This window comes from Myotis brandtii, unplaced genomic scaffold, assembly GCF_000412655.1.
Source record: "Myotis brandtii unplaced genomic scaffold, ASM41265v1 scaffold32, whole genome shotgun sequence".
Lineage (NCBI taxonomy): Eukaryota > Metazoa > Chordata > Mammalia > Chiroptera > Vespertilionidae > Myotis > Myotis brandtii.
The window spans coordinates 1562591-1582870 of NW_005362269.1; the positions used below are offsets into that span (position 1 = coordinate 1562591).

The window sequence follows — 20280 nt, forward strand, 5'->3', positions numbered from 1 at the left end:
TTGATGCAAGGGAGAGGGGCACAGGCAGAACACAATCCACATCAACCCTCAGCACCTTCTAGAAATTTAGCCAGAGCTCCCCTTGCCCTTTTTTTACCTCCTTCTAACATCTCTCAATCCCCCCTGTGATGGCCGATGTCCCGTCTACTCTACTCTTGATACAAACACGTATGCCCATCCACGGTTAGTAGGAGGGAACTCCTCTATGATGAGCGGGCTCTACCAATCTTTTAGAAACTTTGTCCCTCCATCTAGGATCTATAACACTTTTAAAATCTGGTCCAAAATTTCTAACCTAGGGTTCATGGCCCAGCTTCCGGGGTTCCGTCAAGCCCCTGATATTGTGTGAAACTCTAGGGAGAAAGTCCTGAGCTCTTTTCTGATTTTCAGAAGAGACATACATGACAAAGTTAAAAGCTCTGCACTACAGGAGCTCCCTCATTTTACAGGAGGGAGAACCGAAGCCCAGGGCAGGCCAGAGACTTGCTCAAAACCACCCCTACATTGTTCGAGTTAGAGCCTAACTCTATGCCTCCCGGACTCCGGTCTAGTGCCCCTTCCCAGTGCAGCCCAGGATTTGAGTGCTCTCTCCCACTACTCACACATACCTCTCCTGGGCTCCAGGACGCTGGCCCAGCATGGGCAGCTGCTCATGGTTGGAGATCAGGTCGCGCTGGTCTTCCATGGTTGTGCCTCTGGTCTAACCCAAGCCTCTTGCTGCCTCTGCTGCTGCTGCTGCTGCTGCCGCCGCTGCTGCCTGCGTGTCTGAGACCCTGAACCCCTGGCTCACTTCTTGAAGTTGGGGCTGAGGAGAAATCTGATTTGTCCACAGGAGGCCACCTGGTAGAAGTGGAAGTGAAAGCCACAAAGCTGGAAATACCCTGACTTGGGCAAAGCTGCCTTTGATGGAGCAGGGTAGGGAGGGGGAGCTTCCAAGGCAGGTAGAAAGGCCAGCATGCTTTTTTATTGGCTGTCCAGTGCTCTCATCACTTGTTTCTGGGCAGACCTTTGGATTCATAAGGCTCTCTGAAAGTTTCGAGAAACTTCACTCCCTAGACAAGAAATCATTTTGAAGCAGAAAATACCTTTGTTTGTCTCCCCTTCTCACCCATAGCTATGTGGATGCAGAAAGAAGCTGCTCACCCTCTGTAAGCTTAGACAAGTCCCTCTCCATCTCTTTGGCCTCAAAAATGTCATCTCAAAATAGGGGAGGAAAGTTGGATTTAGTGTTCCCTCTGCTGTCTTCTAACTCAAGCATTTTATGAACCTGAGTCCATGGTTCTAAGTCTCTGGTACTAATACTTGCCAGCCTGTACTAAGCCCACCTTTGTGCCAGGCCCTGTGCTAATTGGTTTACATGCTTTGTTCCCATTTAACCTTTATAGTGACCCTTTGAGGACTGTTTTATTATCTCCATTTACAGATAGAGACATGGAGGCTTTGAAAGGCTATGTGCTTGCCCAGGATCATGCCTCTAGGAATTGGTGAAGCCCATGTTTTTAACCACTCTTCCCTTCTCCTCCTAAGCTTCAAACTGTGTGGTTCAAATTCAGGAAAGGGTACCCAAGGGAGATTTAACTGTGTTGGCAAGGTTTTATTTCTTATCTGTGGCTTGTATACGTTTGTTTTATTAAACATATCTTTTGTGTGTTTTTAACTTAGCATTAATACATTATTTAAAATTTAAAAACTTTGTGGGTCTAAGATTCAGTGAAGGGAGATAGTATGTATGTATTGGCAATGGGGGGGGGCGGGGGTTTGTGGCGGGGGGGGGAGACATGGCCTTTGATGCAACCAGACCTGAGCTCTAATCCCAAATCAGAAATATCCTAGCTGTGTGACTTGAGCTAGTCCCTCAACCTTTGTGTATTGTGTTTCTCCTTTGTAAAGTAAAAACAATAATGTTAAACTTCCAGAGTTGTCAGATTAAATAAGCATTTAGCACAGAGCCTGGTACAATAAGAAATGCTGAGCAGACATGGCCTTTGATGCAACCAGACCTGAGCTCTAATCCCAAATCAGAAATATCCTAGCTGTGTGACTTGAGCTAGTCCCTCAACCTTTGTGTATTGTGTTTCTCCTTTGTAAAGTAAAAACAATAATGTTAAACTTCCAGAGTTGTCAGATTAAATAAGCATTTAGCACAGAGCCTGGTACAATAAGAAATGCTGAAGAAATGAAAGTGTTATTGTTCAAATATTTACTAAGATATGTTCTGCCCTGATTTCAAACTATACTATGAATCTATAATTATCAAAACAGAATGGGCCCTGGCCAATACTGGCCTGTGCCCTGAGGGTCATGGGTTTGATTCCCAGTCAGGTACACATCTGGGTTGCAGATTTGATCCCTGGCCCAGGTCCGGGCACATGTGGGAGACAACCAATCAATATGTCTCTCTCATATCACTGTTTCTTCTCTCTCTCCCTTTCTCCCTTCCTCCCTCTCCCCCTCCCTTCCACTCTCTCTAAAAATCAATGGAAAAAATATCCTCACTCCTAGGGTGAGAATGAAAATTAAAAAATGGGATGGTACTGATGCAAAAACAGACACATAAATCAATGGAACAGAATAGAGAGCCCAGAAATAGACCCTTGCTTATATGGTCAATTAATCTGCAACAAAGGAAACAAGAATATACAATGGAGAGATGACGGTCTCTCTTCAACAAGTGATTTTAGGGAAATTGGACCACTCTCTTACATCATATACAAAATAAACTCAAAATGGATTAAAGACTTAAATATAAGATCTGAAACCATAAAATTCTTAGAAGAAAACATAGGTAGCAAACGATTTGACATTAGTTTTTAAATATCTTTTTGGATATGTCCCCTCAAGCAAGGGAAACAAGCAAAAATAAGCAAAAAATCAAACTAAAAACCTTCTGCACAATGAAGGAAACCATCAACAAAATGAAAAGACAACCTACTGAATGTTATAATGAATTCACAAGTAATATAACTGATAAGGGTTGATATCCAAAATATATAAGGAATTCATACAACTCAAAAAAACAACAACAAAAAAAACAACTGGATCAAAATATGGGCAGAGGTCATGAAGATACATTTCTCCAAAGAAGACATACAGATAGCCAACAGGCATATGAAACAATGCTCGAAGTCACTAATAATTAAGGAAATGCAAAACAAAATGAAAATGAGGCACCACTTCACACCCACTGTGATGGCTCTAACAAAAAAGAGATAAAACAGGTGTTGACAAGGGTGTGGAGAAACTGGAACCCTCATATATTGCTAATGGGAGTGTAGAATGGTACAGCTACTTTGGAAAACAATTTGCCAATTCCTCATAAAGTTAAACACAGAGATACCATATGACCTCGTAATTCTGCTCCTAGATATTTACACAAAAGAAATGAAAACATATATCCACACAAAAACTTGTACACAAATAGAGCACCAAAAATCATAGTAGCCCAAAAGTGAAATAACTCAAATATCCATCAACAGATGAGTGGGTAAACAGAATGTGGTATACCTGTACAATGGAATATTATTTAGCCATAAACAGGAATTAATATCTCAATAAAACATTTTTTGATTGATTTTAGAGAGAGAAACATCAATTTGTTGCTCCACCCATTCATGCATTCATTGGTTGATACCTGCATGTGCCCTGACCAGGGATCAAACCCATAACCCTGGCTCAGAGGGATGACGCTCTAACCAACTGAGTCACCCAGCCAGGGCAACTGTTTCTCTGTTGTTTTTTAAGGAATGAAAAATTGATTCGTGCCACAAAATGAATTTTGAAAACATTCTGTTAAGTGAAATAAGCCAGACACAAAAGGCTACATACTGTGATTCCACTTTTTTGTGAAATGTCTAGAATAGGCAAATACATAGGGACAGAAAATGGATTAGTGGTTACCAGGGGCCGGGGGTAGCTAGGGATGAAGAATGATTGCTAATGGGTAGAGGGTTTCCTTTGAGGGTGATGAAAATATTCTGGAATTAGTGGTGATGGTTGCACAACTTTGTGAATATACAGAAAACCACTGACATATAATTTTAAGTTTTAATATGTGAATTACAGCTCAATTAAAAAAATTCTTGTAATGACGGCTAGAACACACATAAGCCTTTGCTTCCTCTCTCACTTTGCCTCTATCACTAAATGACAGACTTCTGGGATTTTTGTTTTTATATGTAAATCTATGAGGACAAAGAGAACAGGAGATAAGAAAACAGCAGCAGAATTTTGGAAGCTGGAAAGCAGGTGGTATAGAGGTAACATCCTTAGCAGACCCCAGAAAGCTGAATCCTAAACCTGCAGCTAGAAATGCTGACAAGCCACCTATTTCTGTGGCAGAAGAGACTCAGGAATTGGGGTACTAGGCACCTGGATGGGAGTAAAGATGGGGCTAAAAAGAGGAGAATTGGTTAGAAGTCTGTTTATGAAACAGCTGGATACCTGTGTCCTTCCCCCAAGCACCCCTCCCTTGCCCTGAGAAGAGACTGGAAGTTTATCCCCAGGCACAGCACAGGGCATGAGCCTGGTACTGAAGCTGAGAGTCCCAGCCTGCTCCCAAACCCAGCTCCCAGAATGTCAGAAACCAGGCCTTCTCCCCTAGACAGTAAATGGGAGAATCCTTCTCAGGGGAGCATGATCATCTCAAGAGGAATGACCTAAAGATCTGACATTCTCCAACTATAATCCTACAGGGAAGCTCTCAGTGGATACGTGCTACTCATGGGTAATAGCTTCCTCTTGGCTTTTAGACAATCAAGGATCATGATTATGTTAGAAGAAACCCTCTAGTCCTGGCCTGGTGGCTCAGTTGGTTGGAGTGTTGTCCCGTACACCAAAAAGATTGCAGGTTTGATTCCCAGTCAGGGCACATACCTAGGTTCTGGGTTTGATCCCCAGTAGGGGCACGTACGGGGAGGCAATCAATCGATGTTCCTCACATCATTGTTTCTCTTTCTCTCTTCCAGAAGGTAGACTATAAAGATAAAAAGAAAGAAATCAGAGAGAAAAGATAAGAGTACTAAAGGCCAGTCCAGGAGGCCCAACAGCCAAATATCAGAGTTTCAGAAATAGAGAACAGAGAAAATCAAGGGGTGGGGGGAGGAAATCATCAGTGAAGTAATTCAGCACGATTTCCAGGACTTAGACATAAATTTCCAAACTGAATGGGCATGGTGGTGCTAAGGACAAGGTATGAAAATAACTTTTCACTAAGGCACATCAGAAACTCACTAAGTTTCAGAAAAAAATAAAGACAAAGAGAAGATTCCACAAACTTTTAGAAAGGAAAAAACAAGACAAATACCAGGAATCTTTTTTTTTTTTTTTTAAGTACCAGGAATCAGATGACTTTGGACTTTTTAACAGCAACACTGGAAACCAGAAAATAATGAAGTAATGCCTTCAACATTCTATGGGAAAATGACTTCTACCCTAGAATCTTTCCTAAACCAACATATCAAATAGGTGAGGGTGTTGTTAAGATATTTTCTGACATTCGGTATCAAAAATTTACTTTCTCAGCTTCAGAAAGATATATGCTCAACCAAAATGAAGGAGGGACATGGGAAACAAATTCAACTCACAAGAGGGAATGGGGACCCCCAGGATGACAGAACAGGAAAATGCCAGGAGTAAAGCAACAGATCCACATTGGATCAGGCCTGAAGGCTCTAAAAGACATTTCCTCAACACGTTAAACTGACAGAGAGCTGATATGCCCTAATGTACTGAGAGGTAAGATAGATAATTTTTGGAGAGTATGAGGTTGAATTATGATAACTTAATAGAAAATTAAGCAAATGAAAAACCAAAACAACTCTTAGGAAAACAAAGTTAGAGGAGATGAACTGTTATCTCAGTATACTATGTAGCTCAGCTCTGAAGAGCATTTACATTGTCACAATATGGTAAGCACTGAATACTGATCTAACCAAACATATAATAGAGGCATACAGGAGATGGGAGGACAGGAAGAGTGGCATAGAGGGACAGAGGAGGAAAGAGGGCTAAATATTCATCTTCCATAGTGAAAAGCCAACTAAATAATGTTTAAAACTGAAAAATCAGGAAGTCACAATACCAAAAGTTATTCAGAATATGGAGGTAAGTACCCAAAGAATTGGCTAAGAAAGTTTTGAAAAGGAAGATGAGGAACTGCTATTTTTTACAGCCAGCCTTAGAGAAATATTTGATTCTTTAAATATGTGAATTTATAATGTTGATACAAAGTAAAACTCAATTTAAAATAAAGAAAAAATTGCATCAAAGTCAATTGGCTCTAAGCTGACTGCAATAACAAAATGGCGGTCTTTAGGACAACGCTGAAGGTAACCCCAAAGGTCATCTGTCCTTGCCTGCAGAAAGCTAGAGATAATTCCAGCCAGAAGGGTGGGCTCCAAGACAAGCTTCTCAGGGTGGGTAAGTTTTAAGAGGGTAAGCGGTCTCAGTTGTCAGACAGGCCCCACTGCCCAGTGGAGGAGCCCCATCCCACCCATACTCCCTAACTGGGGAAGGAGACAGAGGTGACAAGAAGGAAGGCTTGGTGCCTGCCATACCCTTAGCAGGGGTACAGGGTTAAGGCAGAATTCAGCTCCCCTCATTGTTCATACAGAGAAAGTCTGGCTCTGAGAGGGGAAAGGAATTGGCCCAAGGTCACACAGAAGGTCACACAGAGCTGCTACTGGCCCCTGCAGTAGACATGAGTGTTAAACAAAAGAGCTCTGCAGCAGACTTCCTGGAATCACATCCCAGTTCCAAAGTGGCAAATAGCAGAGCTGAGGAAGAGAGAATACAGATAAGTCAGAGATATCATTTTTCCAGAAAGCAAAAAAGTGTTCAAAGACTACTGGGATTTGTAAGAAGGACCCCAGACCCAACTTGAAGGGGGCACTTACCAGTCAAATACAGGACAATTCCAGCATCCATTAGAATAATTTACCCTGCCTCTGAATTATAGAAGGAACTATAATTCAACCCCAGTGGATGAGGAAAAACTCTTTTGTATAGAAGAATGCAAGTTAAATTATGTAAAAGAAAAGATATAATTAGAAAATCACCTATTTATAACCCCCACTGTAATCATTAATTCAGGCTAAGACCACCAATCGGTGCCAAAATCATGGGACAAATGTTTGGGGGGCAACAGGATGTTCACATGCTGAAGTATCATCCCAGAGGTCCTTGCTGATCGCCACGAGGGACAGGCACTGTGCAGTCCTGCTGTCAATCCAAGTGATAACACTCAGCTTCACCAGTGGGGGCACAGCCTGACATTGTGCTTCCTGATCGGGTAAAATACTCAGCATCAGTTGAGAAGTATCTTGGCTACAAAATCATTAACCTGAATCTGCCTTTAGACCTAAATTCCAGTTTACAGTAAACACGGGGACAAAAGAACAAGTTCAATAACACTGTGAGGAAACAGACAAATCCAGGGACAGTCTACAACCACTATACCCACCAAAGAGTCAATGTCATAAAAAAAGGGAGATATGTGCAGAAGGTTCTATATTTTAAAAGATTAAAAACACATAATCAAACGCAATCTGTAAATCTTGACAAGATTCTGGTTTGGGGAAAAAAAACTACAAAAGATATTTTTGAGACGCTGGGGAATTTTGAATATGGACTGAATATGAGATGACATTTGGGAATTACTATCGCTTCTCTTAGGTGTGATAATGAAAATTTAGTCTGGTAGGAGAATACTTTTTTTAGGAACTGAAGACTAACTGAAGTAGTTGGAGGTGACATAACATGATGTTTGAAACTTGTTTTCAAATGGTTAAAATTAACAACAGTTGTTCTAGGTGGAAGGTATATAAACATCAAGTTTTCTGTATGTTTACAATTTTTCTTAATGAATGGATGGGAAAAGAGGAAAGGTAGTGTGTACAAATCCCATTTCCCCTCTACAGGAACGGTGCCACCCGCTAAGTCACTGTATTCCCATTATTGCTACACTGACATTTGTGGGGACAGTGGCTCTTTCACGGCACAGGCTCATAATGTGTACAGTAATCTTCAAAATGTCTAATATTAAAAGTTTTGTTTTATTAGGAAAAAATTCCAGCTCCACCACTTATCAGATGTGTAATTTTGAGCAAATTCACTCCTCTGTGCCTCAGTTTCCTTGCCTGTAAAATGGGCCTACTAATTAAACCTGTCATTGGGTTGCTGTGAGAATTGAATAAATGAATACATATGCCTGACATAGAGACTAAGTATGCAATAAATATTAGATAATTCAGTGATATAATTTTTTCTGCAAACTTGCTAAATCTGAATCTGGGACCCTGCCACCAATATGCAGAGATTTGGAGCTCCTCAACAGAGCCAAAGGGGCCTCATCCTCTCCCTCTGCACCTTCCTGGGAGTGTCCTCCTGTACTGTCCCCCTCAAACTAGTCTAGGTGGGGACACCTGTCCTGCCTTGGTCTGGGCACTCACTCCAGGCCCCAGAGGTTTGAGTTCCTGCCAGTTTACCTGGGTGAACCAGGAGGTAAAGTCTCCTGAGACCTCCAGCCAATCCTGTTCTCCTCCTTGATCTCTGAGAGCCGCCCCAGGTGGCAGGAGGTAGTGCATGTCTACCCTGTCTGCCACCCCACATGACCCAGCCATCATTTCTGTGACCCTAGTACATTTCAGCCATGATCCAGGGGCTGCACATCTGCCTTGTGCCAGATACTGTTCTAGGTGCTTGGACTATATGGATGAACAAAGCAACAAGTATCCCTGCCCTTATGGAGTTTACATTCTAGCAGGAGACAAACAAGTAAACCAGGTTGTTTGCTAGAAAGTGATGAAATAGAAAAAAGGGCAGCAGAATGGGGGCAGATTGCAGTACTTTGTAGGGTGTTGGGATGAGCCTCGCTGACAAGGTGAGATTTGAGCACAGGCCTGAAGGAGGTGAGGCAGCTAACCAAGAGCCCATGTCTGCAGGAAGAGCTCATGTCAGATGGAACACCAGAGGAAAGTTCCCACGGTGGGGATGTGTCTGGTGTGGTTGAGGATCAGCAAGGAAGCATTGTGGCTGGAGTAGCATCACTGAGATGAAGAGCAAGTGGACTGAGGTCAGTGAGGTATGGGGCCAGATGCTATAGCCATCAACACGACTTTGGCTTTTACTCTGAGCGAAGCAGGAACCATGGGAAGGCTTTGAGCAGAGAAGTACTATTATCTGACTTGTGTTTTAAAAGGGGGGCCCACTGCCAAGCCAGTGTGGCTCAGTGGTTGAGCATCGACCCATGAACCAGGGAGGTCACAGTTCGATTCCCAATCAGGGCACATGCTGGGGTTGTGGACTTGATCCCCAGTGTGGGGCATGCAGGAGGCAGCCAATCAATTTTCTCTCATCATTGATGTTTCTATCTTTCCCTCCCTCTCCCTTCCTCTCTGAAATCAATAAAAACATTTTAAAAAATTTTAAAGGGGGGCCCGGGTAGCTGTGTCGAGAATCTACATAATGGGAACAGATAAGCCCCACAGCCACATGGGACTGCTGTAAAGGCCCAAGAAGAGCCTGGATAGAGAAACACTGTAACAAAAATAGCTGTTTCTGGGAGAAAGAGACTAGCTGCTCTGCTCCTTCCCCTCTTATTGAAGGGGGTGATTAAGCCAGGAGAGAATTTGATTTGCCCAAAGTCAGATGTTCTATAACCAATTCAGGATCTGGGACTCCCCGACTCTTCTCCAGGGCAAGGTGCCATCTGGCAGGTAAGGATATAGCATGGCCTTTGGACATGTGATCTCTGATAGTGCACCTGGGCAGGATTACCTGAGACCTCCCCTATGACTCATTAGCACTGTATTGAGCACCAGTCCTAGGCCAGGCATTGGATACAGGGGCTTTGGAAGATACCTGACGTGGACTGAGCCCAGTCTCTGGTGGTGCAGAAGTCAGATCTCAGTTGGAGACCAGACAACCATTTTGAGTGGGGTTGGGCTTAGGGTAGGGGTCAGGGGTTAATCTGTGGCTGGGGTCAGATCACAGCTGAGCCTGGAGGCAGGAAGACAAGTCAGGAGACTGTGGTGAAGTCAAGCTGGACAGGTAGCCTGATGGAGGTTGTGGCTGGGAGCATGAAGAAAGGGGATGAAGAGTAAAACTGCCAGGACAGTCCATACAACTCAGGCCAGACTAGATATGGGGTGGGGGTTGGGGGAGATGCTGCTGAGCTTTCCTACTTGGGTGATGGAGAAGATGATGTCATTCATAGAAACAGGAAGTTCTTGGCACATTTGAGGAACAGAAAGAAGTGCAGTGCATCTTAGCGTAGTGAGCAAAGCAGAGTGGTTTCAGATGTTGTTGAAGGGCCAGTCCAGGCCCAAGTTGTGCAGGCCTCGTGGCTGCTGGGGTGTTATTCCAAGAACAACGGGAAGCCAATAGAGGGTGTCGGGCAGGGAGGGGCTGGGTCTGGTTTATGTTTAAAACCATGTGTGGCATATAGATTTAAAGGGGGCAGGAGTGGGAGCCAGGAAACCAGTTAGAAGTTGAGGTAGTAGAGATGGTGGTGACTTCAGGTAGTGGTGGAGATGGGAGACGTGGACAGATTCGATAGCTATTTTGAAGGTAGAAATGTCAGGACTTGCTGTGGGAGTGAGGTGCCCGGGTTGTATCAGTTCACCAATGTACAATGGATGGTGGCATTCATTGACATGGGGAAGACGGGGAGAATGCATTCCGGAACAGGTAGACACTAGAGCTTAGTTCTAGCTGTATTCTGTGTGACACCTACGTGTAGACATCTAGTGGATGGTTAAAGGTATTGAACTGAAACTTATAGAACAAACATATACATTTGTGAATTATCAACCTGCAGACGGTATTAAGACCATGGGACTAGGGCTGAGTTCTGGGGACTCTCAATATTTAGAGATTGAAGAGCAGCCCTGACCATGGGAGGAGGGGTCAGGGAGAGAGAGCAATCACACATCCCAATAAAGGAGTGAAGGAGGGAGTGTCAACTGTGTCAAATACTGCTAAGATGACAAGGCAGATGAGGACCACGAAATGTTCGTGCACTTGGCCACATGGAGTCATGAGAGACCTTGACAAGAACAGGTCTGCAATTTGGGTTGGGAGGTGACTGGGAGGGAAGAAGTGAAGCCAGCATGAGGGGGAGGGGGTCCTGCCCAGCACCTGCCAGGTGCTTCCACAGAGCTGCCCCGCCACAGCAGGTTGCTCTCAGCCAGCCTCCTCCCCAGGCAGGAGTGGCCCCTGGAGTGCCTCTCCTCCAAGGCAGCAAAACCAGCTCCCTGCCATCTCTCTTCTACTCCCCAGCACTAAGACCTTCCTCAGCCTGGCAGCTCATTTCCCAAATGCTGCCACCAACAACCCATTTGAGGAAGAAGTGAAACTTCCCAAATTACACCAAGCCTTGGCTCCTGACTTTCTTTTTTTTTTTCTTTTTTTTTTTTACAGAGAGGAAAGAAGAGGGATAGACAGTTAGAAACATCGATCAGCTGCCTTCTGCACACCCCCTACTGGGGATGTGCCCGCAACCAAGGTACATGCCCTTGACCGGAATAGAACCTGGGACCTTTCAGTCTGCAGGCTGACGCTCTATCCACTGAGCCAAACCGGTTAGGGCGGCTCCTGACTTTCATTCCCTCTTTGTGGAACACTGTGACATCTCCTTAACTGAGTATAAATTATTCTGTGTTTTCTCATTTCAATGTCACAACAGCCCTGTGAGTCTAATGCAGGGGTGGGCAAACTTTTTGACTCGAGGGCCACAATGGGTTCTTAAACTGGACCAGAGGGCCGGAACAAAAGCATGGATGGAGTGTTTGTGTGAACTAATATAAATTCAAAGTAAACATCATTACATAAAAGGGTACGGTCTTTTTTTTTTTTTAGTTTTATTCATTTCAAACGGGCCGGATCCGGCCTGCGGGCCGTAGTTTGCCCACGGCTGGTCTAATGAGATGTACAAATACTAAGTGCTTGTAAGTGGTAAACCCAGGATTTGAACCCAGGTCTTAGCTGTCTGCAGAGCCCTTGTTACCACATCACCCGGCCTCCCACAGACCCTTTATTCACTTGAACCAGTCTTAGAGAAGGTCACGCCTCCTGTAGCCTCCATTGCCAAGGGGGTGAATTAGAAAAGCAGATGGAATTCCTTCCCAATCTTTGTTTCATGTGGGCAATTTCTACCTCCATTACTCTCCAGACAAATTTAATATCAGTTCACCAGGCTTCTGTCCTACTCAAGAATGACCCTCCTTGAGCATTTCCTGGTGGCTTGCTTGCATACCTCCAAAGACAGAAAACTCAGCCCCTATGTGAGCAGCCCATTCTAGGATAGCACGGCAATCCAGAGCATGGACTCCAGCCCAAGTTGCTCTGGTTGACTCTCAACTCTGCTACCTACTAGCATCCTGTGCCTCAGCGCCCTCATCTGTAAAATGGTAATAATAGCAGTACCTATATCCTAGTATGATTGAGGATTAAATAAGATGCTACCTTACAATTGCTTGGTAAGTGCTTAATGCACTTTAGTTATTGACATTTCCATTATCAGTATTTTTCCTGAGGTAGAGCTACAACTTGCCTCCCTGTAGCCTCCACACTTTGGGCCTAGCCCTGTCCCTTGGCATTCTATCTTCTTCTGCACTCACCTGCAGGTTATTCTTATTATTCTGCATTTCTCAATTTTCATTTTCTCCTGATGCCAGAATTTTTTTTTTTTGCAATCTCAGTTATTCATCATACAAACATGATTTTCCTAAGTTCATGATTTCTCCTTGACAGTATCACTGGTTGTATGCCAAGCATGTAACTGGGGGTTGGAGAATGGAAACTTCAAGGCCTCACTTCCTGCCCTCACCTCCTGCCCCTCTCACAGGCCTGCTTACTGGCTCCTAGCCTTTTGCATTCCCTGGATTTGAATCAGTGGGCCCATAGTTTGCACATCCTTATAACTACCATCTAGGCAGGATTATGTCAAGATTAAGAGCCCAGACTCAAGGCAGATGGAGCCAAGTTCAAAGCCAAGACTCTTGCTTACTTGCTTATGATCTGGGCCAAGACACAGTCTCCCTGAGCCTCAGTGTCCCCATCTGCAAAATTAGACTATAATCGCCCTAATTGGTTTGGCTCAGTGGATAGAGTGTCGGCCTGTGGACCGAAAGGTCTCGGGTTCAATTCCAGTTAAGGGCATGTACCTTGGTTGCGGGCACATACCCAGTAGGAGGTGTGCAGGAGGCAGCTGATTGATGTTTCTCTCTCATCGATGTTTCTAATTCTCCATCCCTCTCCCTTCCTCTCTGTAAAAAATCAATAAAACATATTTTTTTTAAAAATTAGACTATAATCTTGCCTAGTTCACAGGGTATTGTGAGGATTAAAAATGAATATAAAACACTCAGCACAATACCTATCTCAATAAATGGTTGCCATTAATTGTTAATATTCTAGGGCTATGCTGTCTAACACTGCAGCCACTAGCCAGATGTGGCAGTTGAAGCCTTAAAACATGACTAGTTCAAATTGAGATGTGTTGAAAGTATAAAATACACATTGGACTTCAAAGATTTAGTACAAAAAAAAGTAAAATATCTTAATAATTTTTATACTGATTGTTTAAATAAAAACATTTTGGATATATTAGGTTAAATAAAATATGGCTACTAGAAAATTTGAAATTACACATGTGGCTCAGCTTTGTGATATCCCATTATACTTATTTTGTAAAAAATATATCCTTATTGATTTCAGAGAGGGAGAGGGAGAGATAGAAACATCAATGATGAGAGAGAATCACTGATTGGCTGCCTCCTCCACGCCCCCTACTGGGTATCCAGCCTGCAACCCAGGCACATGGCCAGGCCATTATACTTATTTTATTTTTTAAATATATTTTATTGATTTTTTTACAGGGAGGAAGGGAGAGGGATAGAGAGAAACATCGATGAGAGAGAAACATCAATCAGCTGCCTCCTGCACACCTCCTACTGGGGATGTGCCCACAACCAAGGTACATGCCCTTGGCCGGAATCGAACCTGGGAACTTTCAGTCCACAGGCCAAAGCTCTATCCACTGAGCAACCGGTTAGGGCCATTATACTTATTTTAAATAGGGCTATTCTATTATGGTGGGGCTTTGTAGTGCAGTTTGTTTGTTTTCTTTGTGTGTTTTTTCGTTGTGGTGGTGGGGGCATTTTGTTTTTCCAGAGTGGGGAGAAGAGAAATATTATATTTGATTTGGGGGCATTTGGATTTTAGTGGCCACCTGTCTCCTTTAGATGGTATTTGAGCTGCAAGGGCTCTTTGGAGATAACAGAGATACAATTTCCTCTCTGTAAAGATGGGGAAACTGAGGCCCTCAGAGGTCATGATAGCAGAACAGATGCCTCCCCCATCCCAGGAGCTTTGTCAGAACCCGCCACCACCTGGTGGTCTGACTGCAGCAAGCTCCTGCAGCAGCTGGGCGAGCTTCAGGAGCAGCACTCTGCTGCCACCTAGTGCCCAACCCCCTGCAGAGACACAGGACAGGGAAGATCCTCCTCTTCCTCCGCCTTCGCCCCCGCCCCCTTGCCAGCCTCACTGCACTGAATTCCATGCAACCTGTCAGAGGTATGACAGAGCAGTGACTACTGGCATAATCTGTGGTTACAGACAAACGCAGGTGTGACTCTCAGCTCTGCCTGTTTCTAGCTATGTGTCCCAGGGCAAGTCACTTAACTTCTCTGACATTTTCCACCTTTGTAAAATGTGGATAACAGTACTTACCTCCAAGCAATTAAAATAAATGCCTGAGATTTGAGTCAACAAATATTTACAGAGTGCTATAACTTACACACTGTTACCAGTGCCAAGATGCAGCAGTGACCTAAACAGACAAGTCCAGTGGTTCTCAAAGTGTGGCCTCCAGACCAGACATCAGCACTACCTAGGAACTTGTTAGAAAGGCAAATCCTCAGGCCTCCGTGCCATATCTACCGAATCTGAGGCTGATGCATCCTCAAGGTTGAGAACCACTGGACACAGAGACATATATCAGGTGGGCTCAGTGTTATGAATATCACACCTCTGGGCAAAGGTCTTCTGACCCTCCTGGACGACAGAAAGCCACATCACCACAAAGTTCAATGAAGGTGAACAAGCAGAAACAGCTGGCAAGACCTCAAATGTAGATGGTTTTCTCCAGAGATTTGCTTTTGTTTCTGCCAAGAGCCCAGGAACACTCCTACCTGGGACATTAGCCCAGAAATCTGAGGATTTTGTTTACTGTGAAGGCCAAGTTCAGCTCCCTCACCTTGGGGCTGGGAACAGAGCTTGTATCTGCCCTAATGGCTACCCCAGCCTTCTTTGCCTACAGCTCTCTGTTCCCTAACCCATTTCATCTTGGTATCCCTTTCTTCCTCATTTCTTTAATGCTTTGGGGGGTTTTCTTTACTTCTTTGGAGCCCAAGAACACGTCTGTTTTAATTTATCCAGTATCTAGAAAGGACCTTCAAACAATCTAGTTAACTACAGAAGATGGAAGCCCATTCATCCATTCTTTCAATGATTCATCAAACCCAAACTTTGCAGACTGGGCTGGTGCTGGGGCAGCAGACAATAAACAAGACATTCTCCCTGTCCTCTCAGAGTTCACAGGTTAGGGAAATGGGCTATTAGGACAGAGGGTGACCAGTAGTGCCATGCAGGCGTATGGATGCTGTGGGAATTCAGTGGAGAAGCACCTTGAGCGGCAGCCAGGAAAAGACAACTTTGGAAGTGATAAAAACTGATTCTAGCCAATAAGCAGAAGGCAGGGAGGCCAAGCGGGGGAAGCAGATACTAAGAACCAAGCTGGGAGGAAGAAATCATGAAGACATGGAGAACTGGAAAAGTGAAAGAACTAGCTTGGCTTGGGCAAAGAGGATAAAGAGTAGGGTAGGGCCAGATAAAACACTGCCAATTTGTGCAAGAGATCCGATTCTAGAGTGAAGACAATAGGGTGGGGCAGTGATAAAAATAGCTTCGATGGAGTGATACGATCCAATTAGTTTTAGATCACCCAGCTGCAGGGGGGTCTAGGATAGGCAGGAGTCAGGGGAGAACAAGAGACTTGTTAGGAAAGTGTTGTAGCTCAGGTAAGAGGGAAGAGCCAGAAGTTGGGGCCATCTCTCAGGACCTGGTTGGGTTGCAGTTACAGCCAGTGGCATCAGGTTCACCTACCAAAGTTGGGATTCCATGGTCTGCAATCTCAGGTGGCCAACAGCTCAGTTCTGCCTTGCCCGCCTCAGTGGCCAATAGGCTGCTACATCCCAATTTGAGCTGCAGAAATTAGCTCACCTTAAAAACAAAACCCTGAAAGGAACTGCTTTCAAAGACCTGGCTGACTGCATCCCCGGTTACCAAGGAACAGCAGGCCAAGTTGCAAAGTCCCATCACAGGAAATAAAAAGAATGCTCCAGCAACCACCAGCATTTTTCCACTAGGATCCAGCCAGCTGTCATTCATGCTGCTTGGCATGAGAACTGAACATGCATAAGAATAGCAGCTTCTTGTTCAGTGCCAGGCACTGCGCTAAATACTTTAATCTTATTTAATTCTTGTGATACCGTATGAGGCAGCCATTATCATGGGAATTTTCACTAATGGCTGAGAGGTCAAGTTAACTTGCCTGAAAGTTGAGTCCGAGGCTGAGGAACTAGGATTTTCATCCAGGCATGTCCACCTCTTGAGGGTCTGTGCACCACATCCTGCCTCAGAAACCAGCTGACAGTAGGAAAGCACCCTTTTTTTCCCTGTTTATTTTAGGATTACTTTAAATTTACCCCAAAGTGGAGTTTCTATATACCACTCATCCAGTTTCCTCTAATGTTAACATCTTGTTACCATGTACACTTGTCAAAATCAAGAGCCTACTAACTGGACTCCAGTCCATATTTATGTATTTCAAAAATGTTTTGTGTGTTTTTTTTTGAGAGGGAGAGGCACATCAAACGAGAAACATCAATCGGCTGCCTCCTGCACACGCCCTACTGGGGACCAAACCCCAACCTGGGTATGTACCTGACCTTTCTTTGCATGGGATGTGCTCAACAACTGAGCCACACCAGTCAGGGCTAGATTTTTTTTTTACATGAATGCCCTTTCTGGTCCAGGATCCACTGTATTGTTATGTCTCCTTAAGCTCCTCTGCTCTTCTCTGTACTTATTTTTCATGACTTTTGACAATTTTAGTTTTGTAGAATGTCCTCGAATTGGGTTATGGGTTTTCAGAAATATTGCAGAGATGAAGTGTTCTCATCATATCAACGTGATTTATCACAAATACTGTCAACTCCAATAGTTTGATTAAGGTCTCTCCAGAGCAAAGTTAGCATTTTCCCTCTTCCAGGTTCTATTCTCTGGAAAAGGAGTCACCAAGTACAGCCCACACTCAATGGGAGGAAAAATTAAGTTCCATTTACAGGAAAGAGGAATATCTGTATTATTTGGAATTTTTAGATTTGTAACTTCATTTACTAAAATTACATTAGCATGGGTTCATTTTATACTTTGGGTAGTAATCACATTTATTTTTAAGATTTAGAAAATCCAAAAAGGTTGACTTGTTCATTAAGGTACATTGGTAGGAGCCATGGCTAGACCATGGCTCTTCCAAGTGGGAAGTTGTGAAGAATGTGACCTGTGTGTCCAGACAATTGGATATTATTCAGCAATAAAAAAGAAGTCCCGATGAACCTTGAAAACATGCCTCTTTCCTACCTCTTCCAATAACCCATTGGTTTAATAATCACCATCACAGGGCCCTATGACAATCCCTTGCAGAACACTCAGTACCATCTGGCACTACTGGGTCCTTGGAGCTGGATACAAGCTTCCGGAAGGCAAAACTTTTATCTCTTTCATTGCTGATGAAAATAGGGCTTTGGTGTGTATTTGTGGAGTGACTGAATCTTTATGTACTGATGTGGAACAATCTCCAAGATCTGCCAAGTGAGAAAACGCAAGATGCAATAGAGCGAGCTACCAATTTTGCACATAAGGTATGGGAGGGCGAGTCTACACCCACACGTGTTTATATATGGCTCAGTCTGGAAGGCTCCTCTTCTGCTCAGGCTACACTTGGCTCAACAGTTTCCACTCCGGTTCTTTAAGGGCCGTTTTTGGAACCAAGATCGCCACCTCTAAACAAGGTCTCCAAGGACTTCATCTGCTTTAGGTGACTGAGATAATAATGCCCAAGCAGAGTACAAAAGACTCAACTGCAGCACCAACATCGCCCCACCTCTTAGGTGCATCCTCCCAGGAAGCCAGTTCGAAGAACGCAGGCTTACCCACTGTCCCATGAAGGGGCTGAATCAAACCCTCCTGTGTTCCTGTGTGATAGGTTATGTCCTCTGAAGCAGTATTTATTTACCTGCTGATTTAGCTCTGCACCTGTGATCTCAAGTCAGCCCCACACCCTGGTTAAATGCAGATAGAGAAAAGAATTAAACTTCCCTGAGGTGTGGACCCAACATGAAGGAGACCACTGGAGTCAAAATAGCGGTCACAAAGGCAATTTATTAACAGAAAATAATTTGAGGAGTCCTGTTCACAGACGGCGACCACGGCGACCCCCCTTTCTGCGGGTGCTGTCGGAGGGGATGGGAGTGACATCCTCTGTGGGGAGGAACAGAAAACATCATTGCCTCGAGCTGAATGGGAAGAAGTCCAGGCCTCTCTAGGCCAGTGCTGTAATGGATTAGTAGTGGATCCTGCTGCTCCCCAATGAGTCCTCAGTATATAACAGATGGCCATGGAGCTGCCTCATCCTCAAAATTTCTGAAGTGGTTTGAACTAACTTTCGAGAAAGGGAAGCTGAGGCTCAGAAAGGGTACACAACTTGCAGAGGCTGTCAGAAGCAGGCGGCAAAATCCAGGTTCTTGACACCTAGCCCAGTGTAACTGAAGACTATCTCCTTTTCATTAGGTAAAAGGTTGAAAATATTCAGGGGGGAAAAAATTTTAAAGAGAAGGCTGGACTGAGGAATCAGTACACATTGCCATCAAGTGCACAGAAACAATACAGAAGGGCTAACACGTATGGCTACACAAATGTAGGGAACTTGCTGGGATTCTCAACCATGGGAATTGCTGCCCTCTGCATTCATTTTTGTCACAATCACTGGTATGTCCTACTGATAGTTACAGGCATACCCTGGAGATATTGCAGGTTCAGTTCCAGATGACTCCAATAAAGTGAGGCACACAATTTTTTTTGTTTTCCCAGTCCCTATGTTTACACTATACCGTAAGTGTGCAGCAGCATTGTCTAAAAAAAAAATGTACATACCTCAAAAACTGTATTATTGCTAAAAAATGCTAACCATCAGATGAGACTGTTGTAGAAATGGCACTGATATACCTGCTTAATGCAGGGTTGCCAAAAACCTTTAATTTGTACAAAACACATCCATGAAGCATAATAAAGCGAAGTACAATAAAGGCAGTTTTGCCTGTAGTAGGCAAGGACCACACAGGAGGCAGCCCACACAAAATGCCAGTAGTAACCCCCTTGAGAACACTGTAAAGACAAGGGTAATTCCTCTCCTCTTAGTTCCACCAGCCACTGTCAGTCAGAGGTTCAGAGATTTATCACGTGGCACCTCTCACGCTCTGCATTAACAAACCTAACTGCCAACAGTCATCATACCAAGCCCTATATCCATTGGGCACACCATATGCTTTCTGGAGTCAATGCTTCAAAGCATATCCAAGCATTAGCTCCAGGAGGGCACTTACCAATCCGTCCGATCTTCATTCCCGAGCGGGCAAGGGCTCTTAGAGCTGACTGGGCCCCTGGTCCAGGGGTCTTGGTCCTAGGAAATGAATATCTAGTCATTCAGGATTCTAAGATCTCACAACCCTCTAGTTCAGAGACCTGCAAATTTTCCTTAAAGGGCTAGACAGTAAATATTTTAGACTTAGTGGGCCACTTACAAGTTTGTGACAAACTAAAAAAAAGTACTAAAAACATAAAAAATATTCTCAGTCCATAGACCATACAAAAAACAGTGGCAGGCCAGAGTAGGCCACTGGGTCAGTTTACACCCTGTTCTGCCTGCAGCCTATTTAAAGCACTGCCCCTTTCACCCACATGCTCGAAGAAGTCTGTCTTCTTCAGTGATCTGTCCATTTCCAACTACTCCACCCACCCAAGACACTACCATCTCTCCACTGGACCAGTTTAATAACTTCCTGTCTGGTTGTTCCCTACACAGCAGTCATCTTTAAAAAACCCAATCCCGCCTTAGCTGGTTTGGCTCAGTGGACAGAGCTTCAGCCTGCGGACGGAAGG

The 20280-nt window shown here is 44.1% G+C and overlaps 2 protein-coding genes across 3 annotated transcripts in view; both read right to left on the minus strand.

Moving 5' to 3' along the window:
• Positions 1-907, minus strand: part of CD74 (CD74 molecule, major histocompatibility complex, class II invariant chain) — an 8773-nt gene extending 7866 nt beyond the window's left edge. Inside the window, exon 1 of the mRNA XM_005870483.2 lies at positions 609-907. Coding sequence (XP_005870545.1) covers positions 609-685 — 77 coding nt within the window. The 5' untranslated portion in view covers positions 686-907. The remainder of the gene's footprint in view (positions 1-608) is intronic.
• Positions 908-18484: 17577 nt separating this feature from the next.
• Positions 18485-20280, minus strand: part of RPS14 (ribosomal protein S14) — a 6060-nt gene continuing 4264 nt past the window's right edge. For both annotated transcript variants that reach the window (XM_005870485.2, XM_014543095.1), the window contains exons 4-5: positions 19725-19801; positions 18485-18603 (exon numbers count right to left, since the gene is read on the minus strand). In XM_005870485.2, coding sequence (XP_005870547.1) covers positions 18536-18603; positions 19725-19801 — 145 coding nt within the window. In that variant the 3' untranslated portion in view covers positions 18485-18535. The remainder of the gene's footprint in view (positions 18604-19724; positions 19802-20280) is intronic.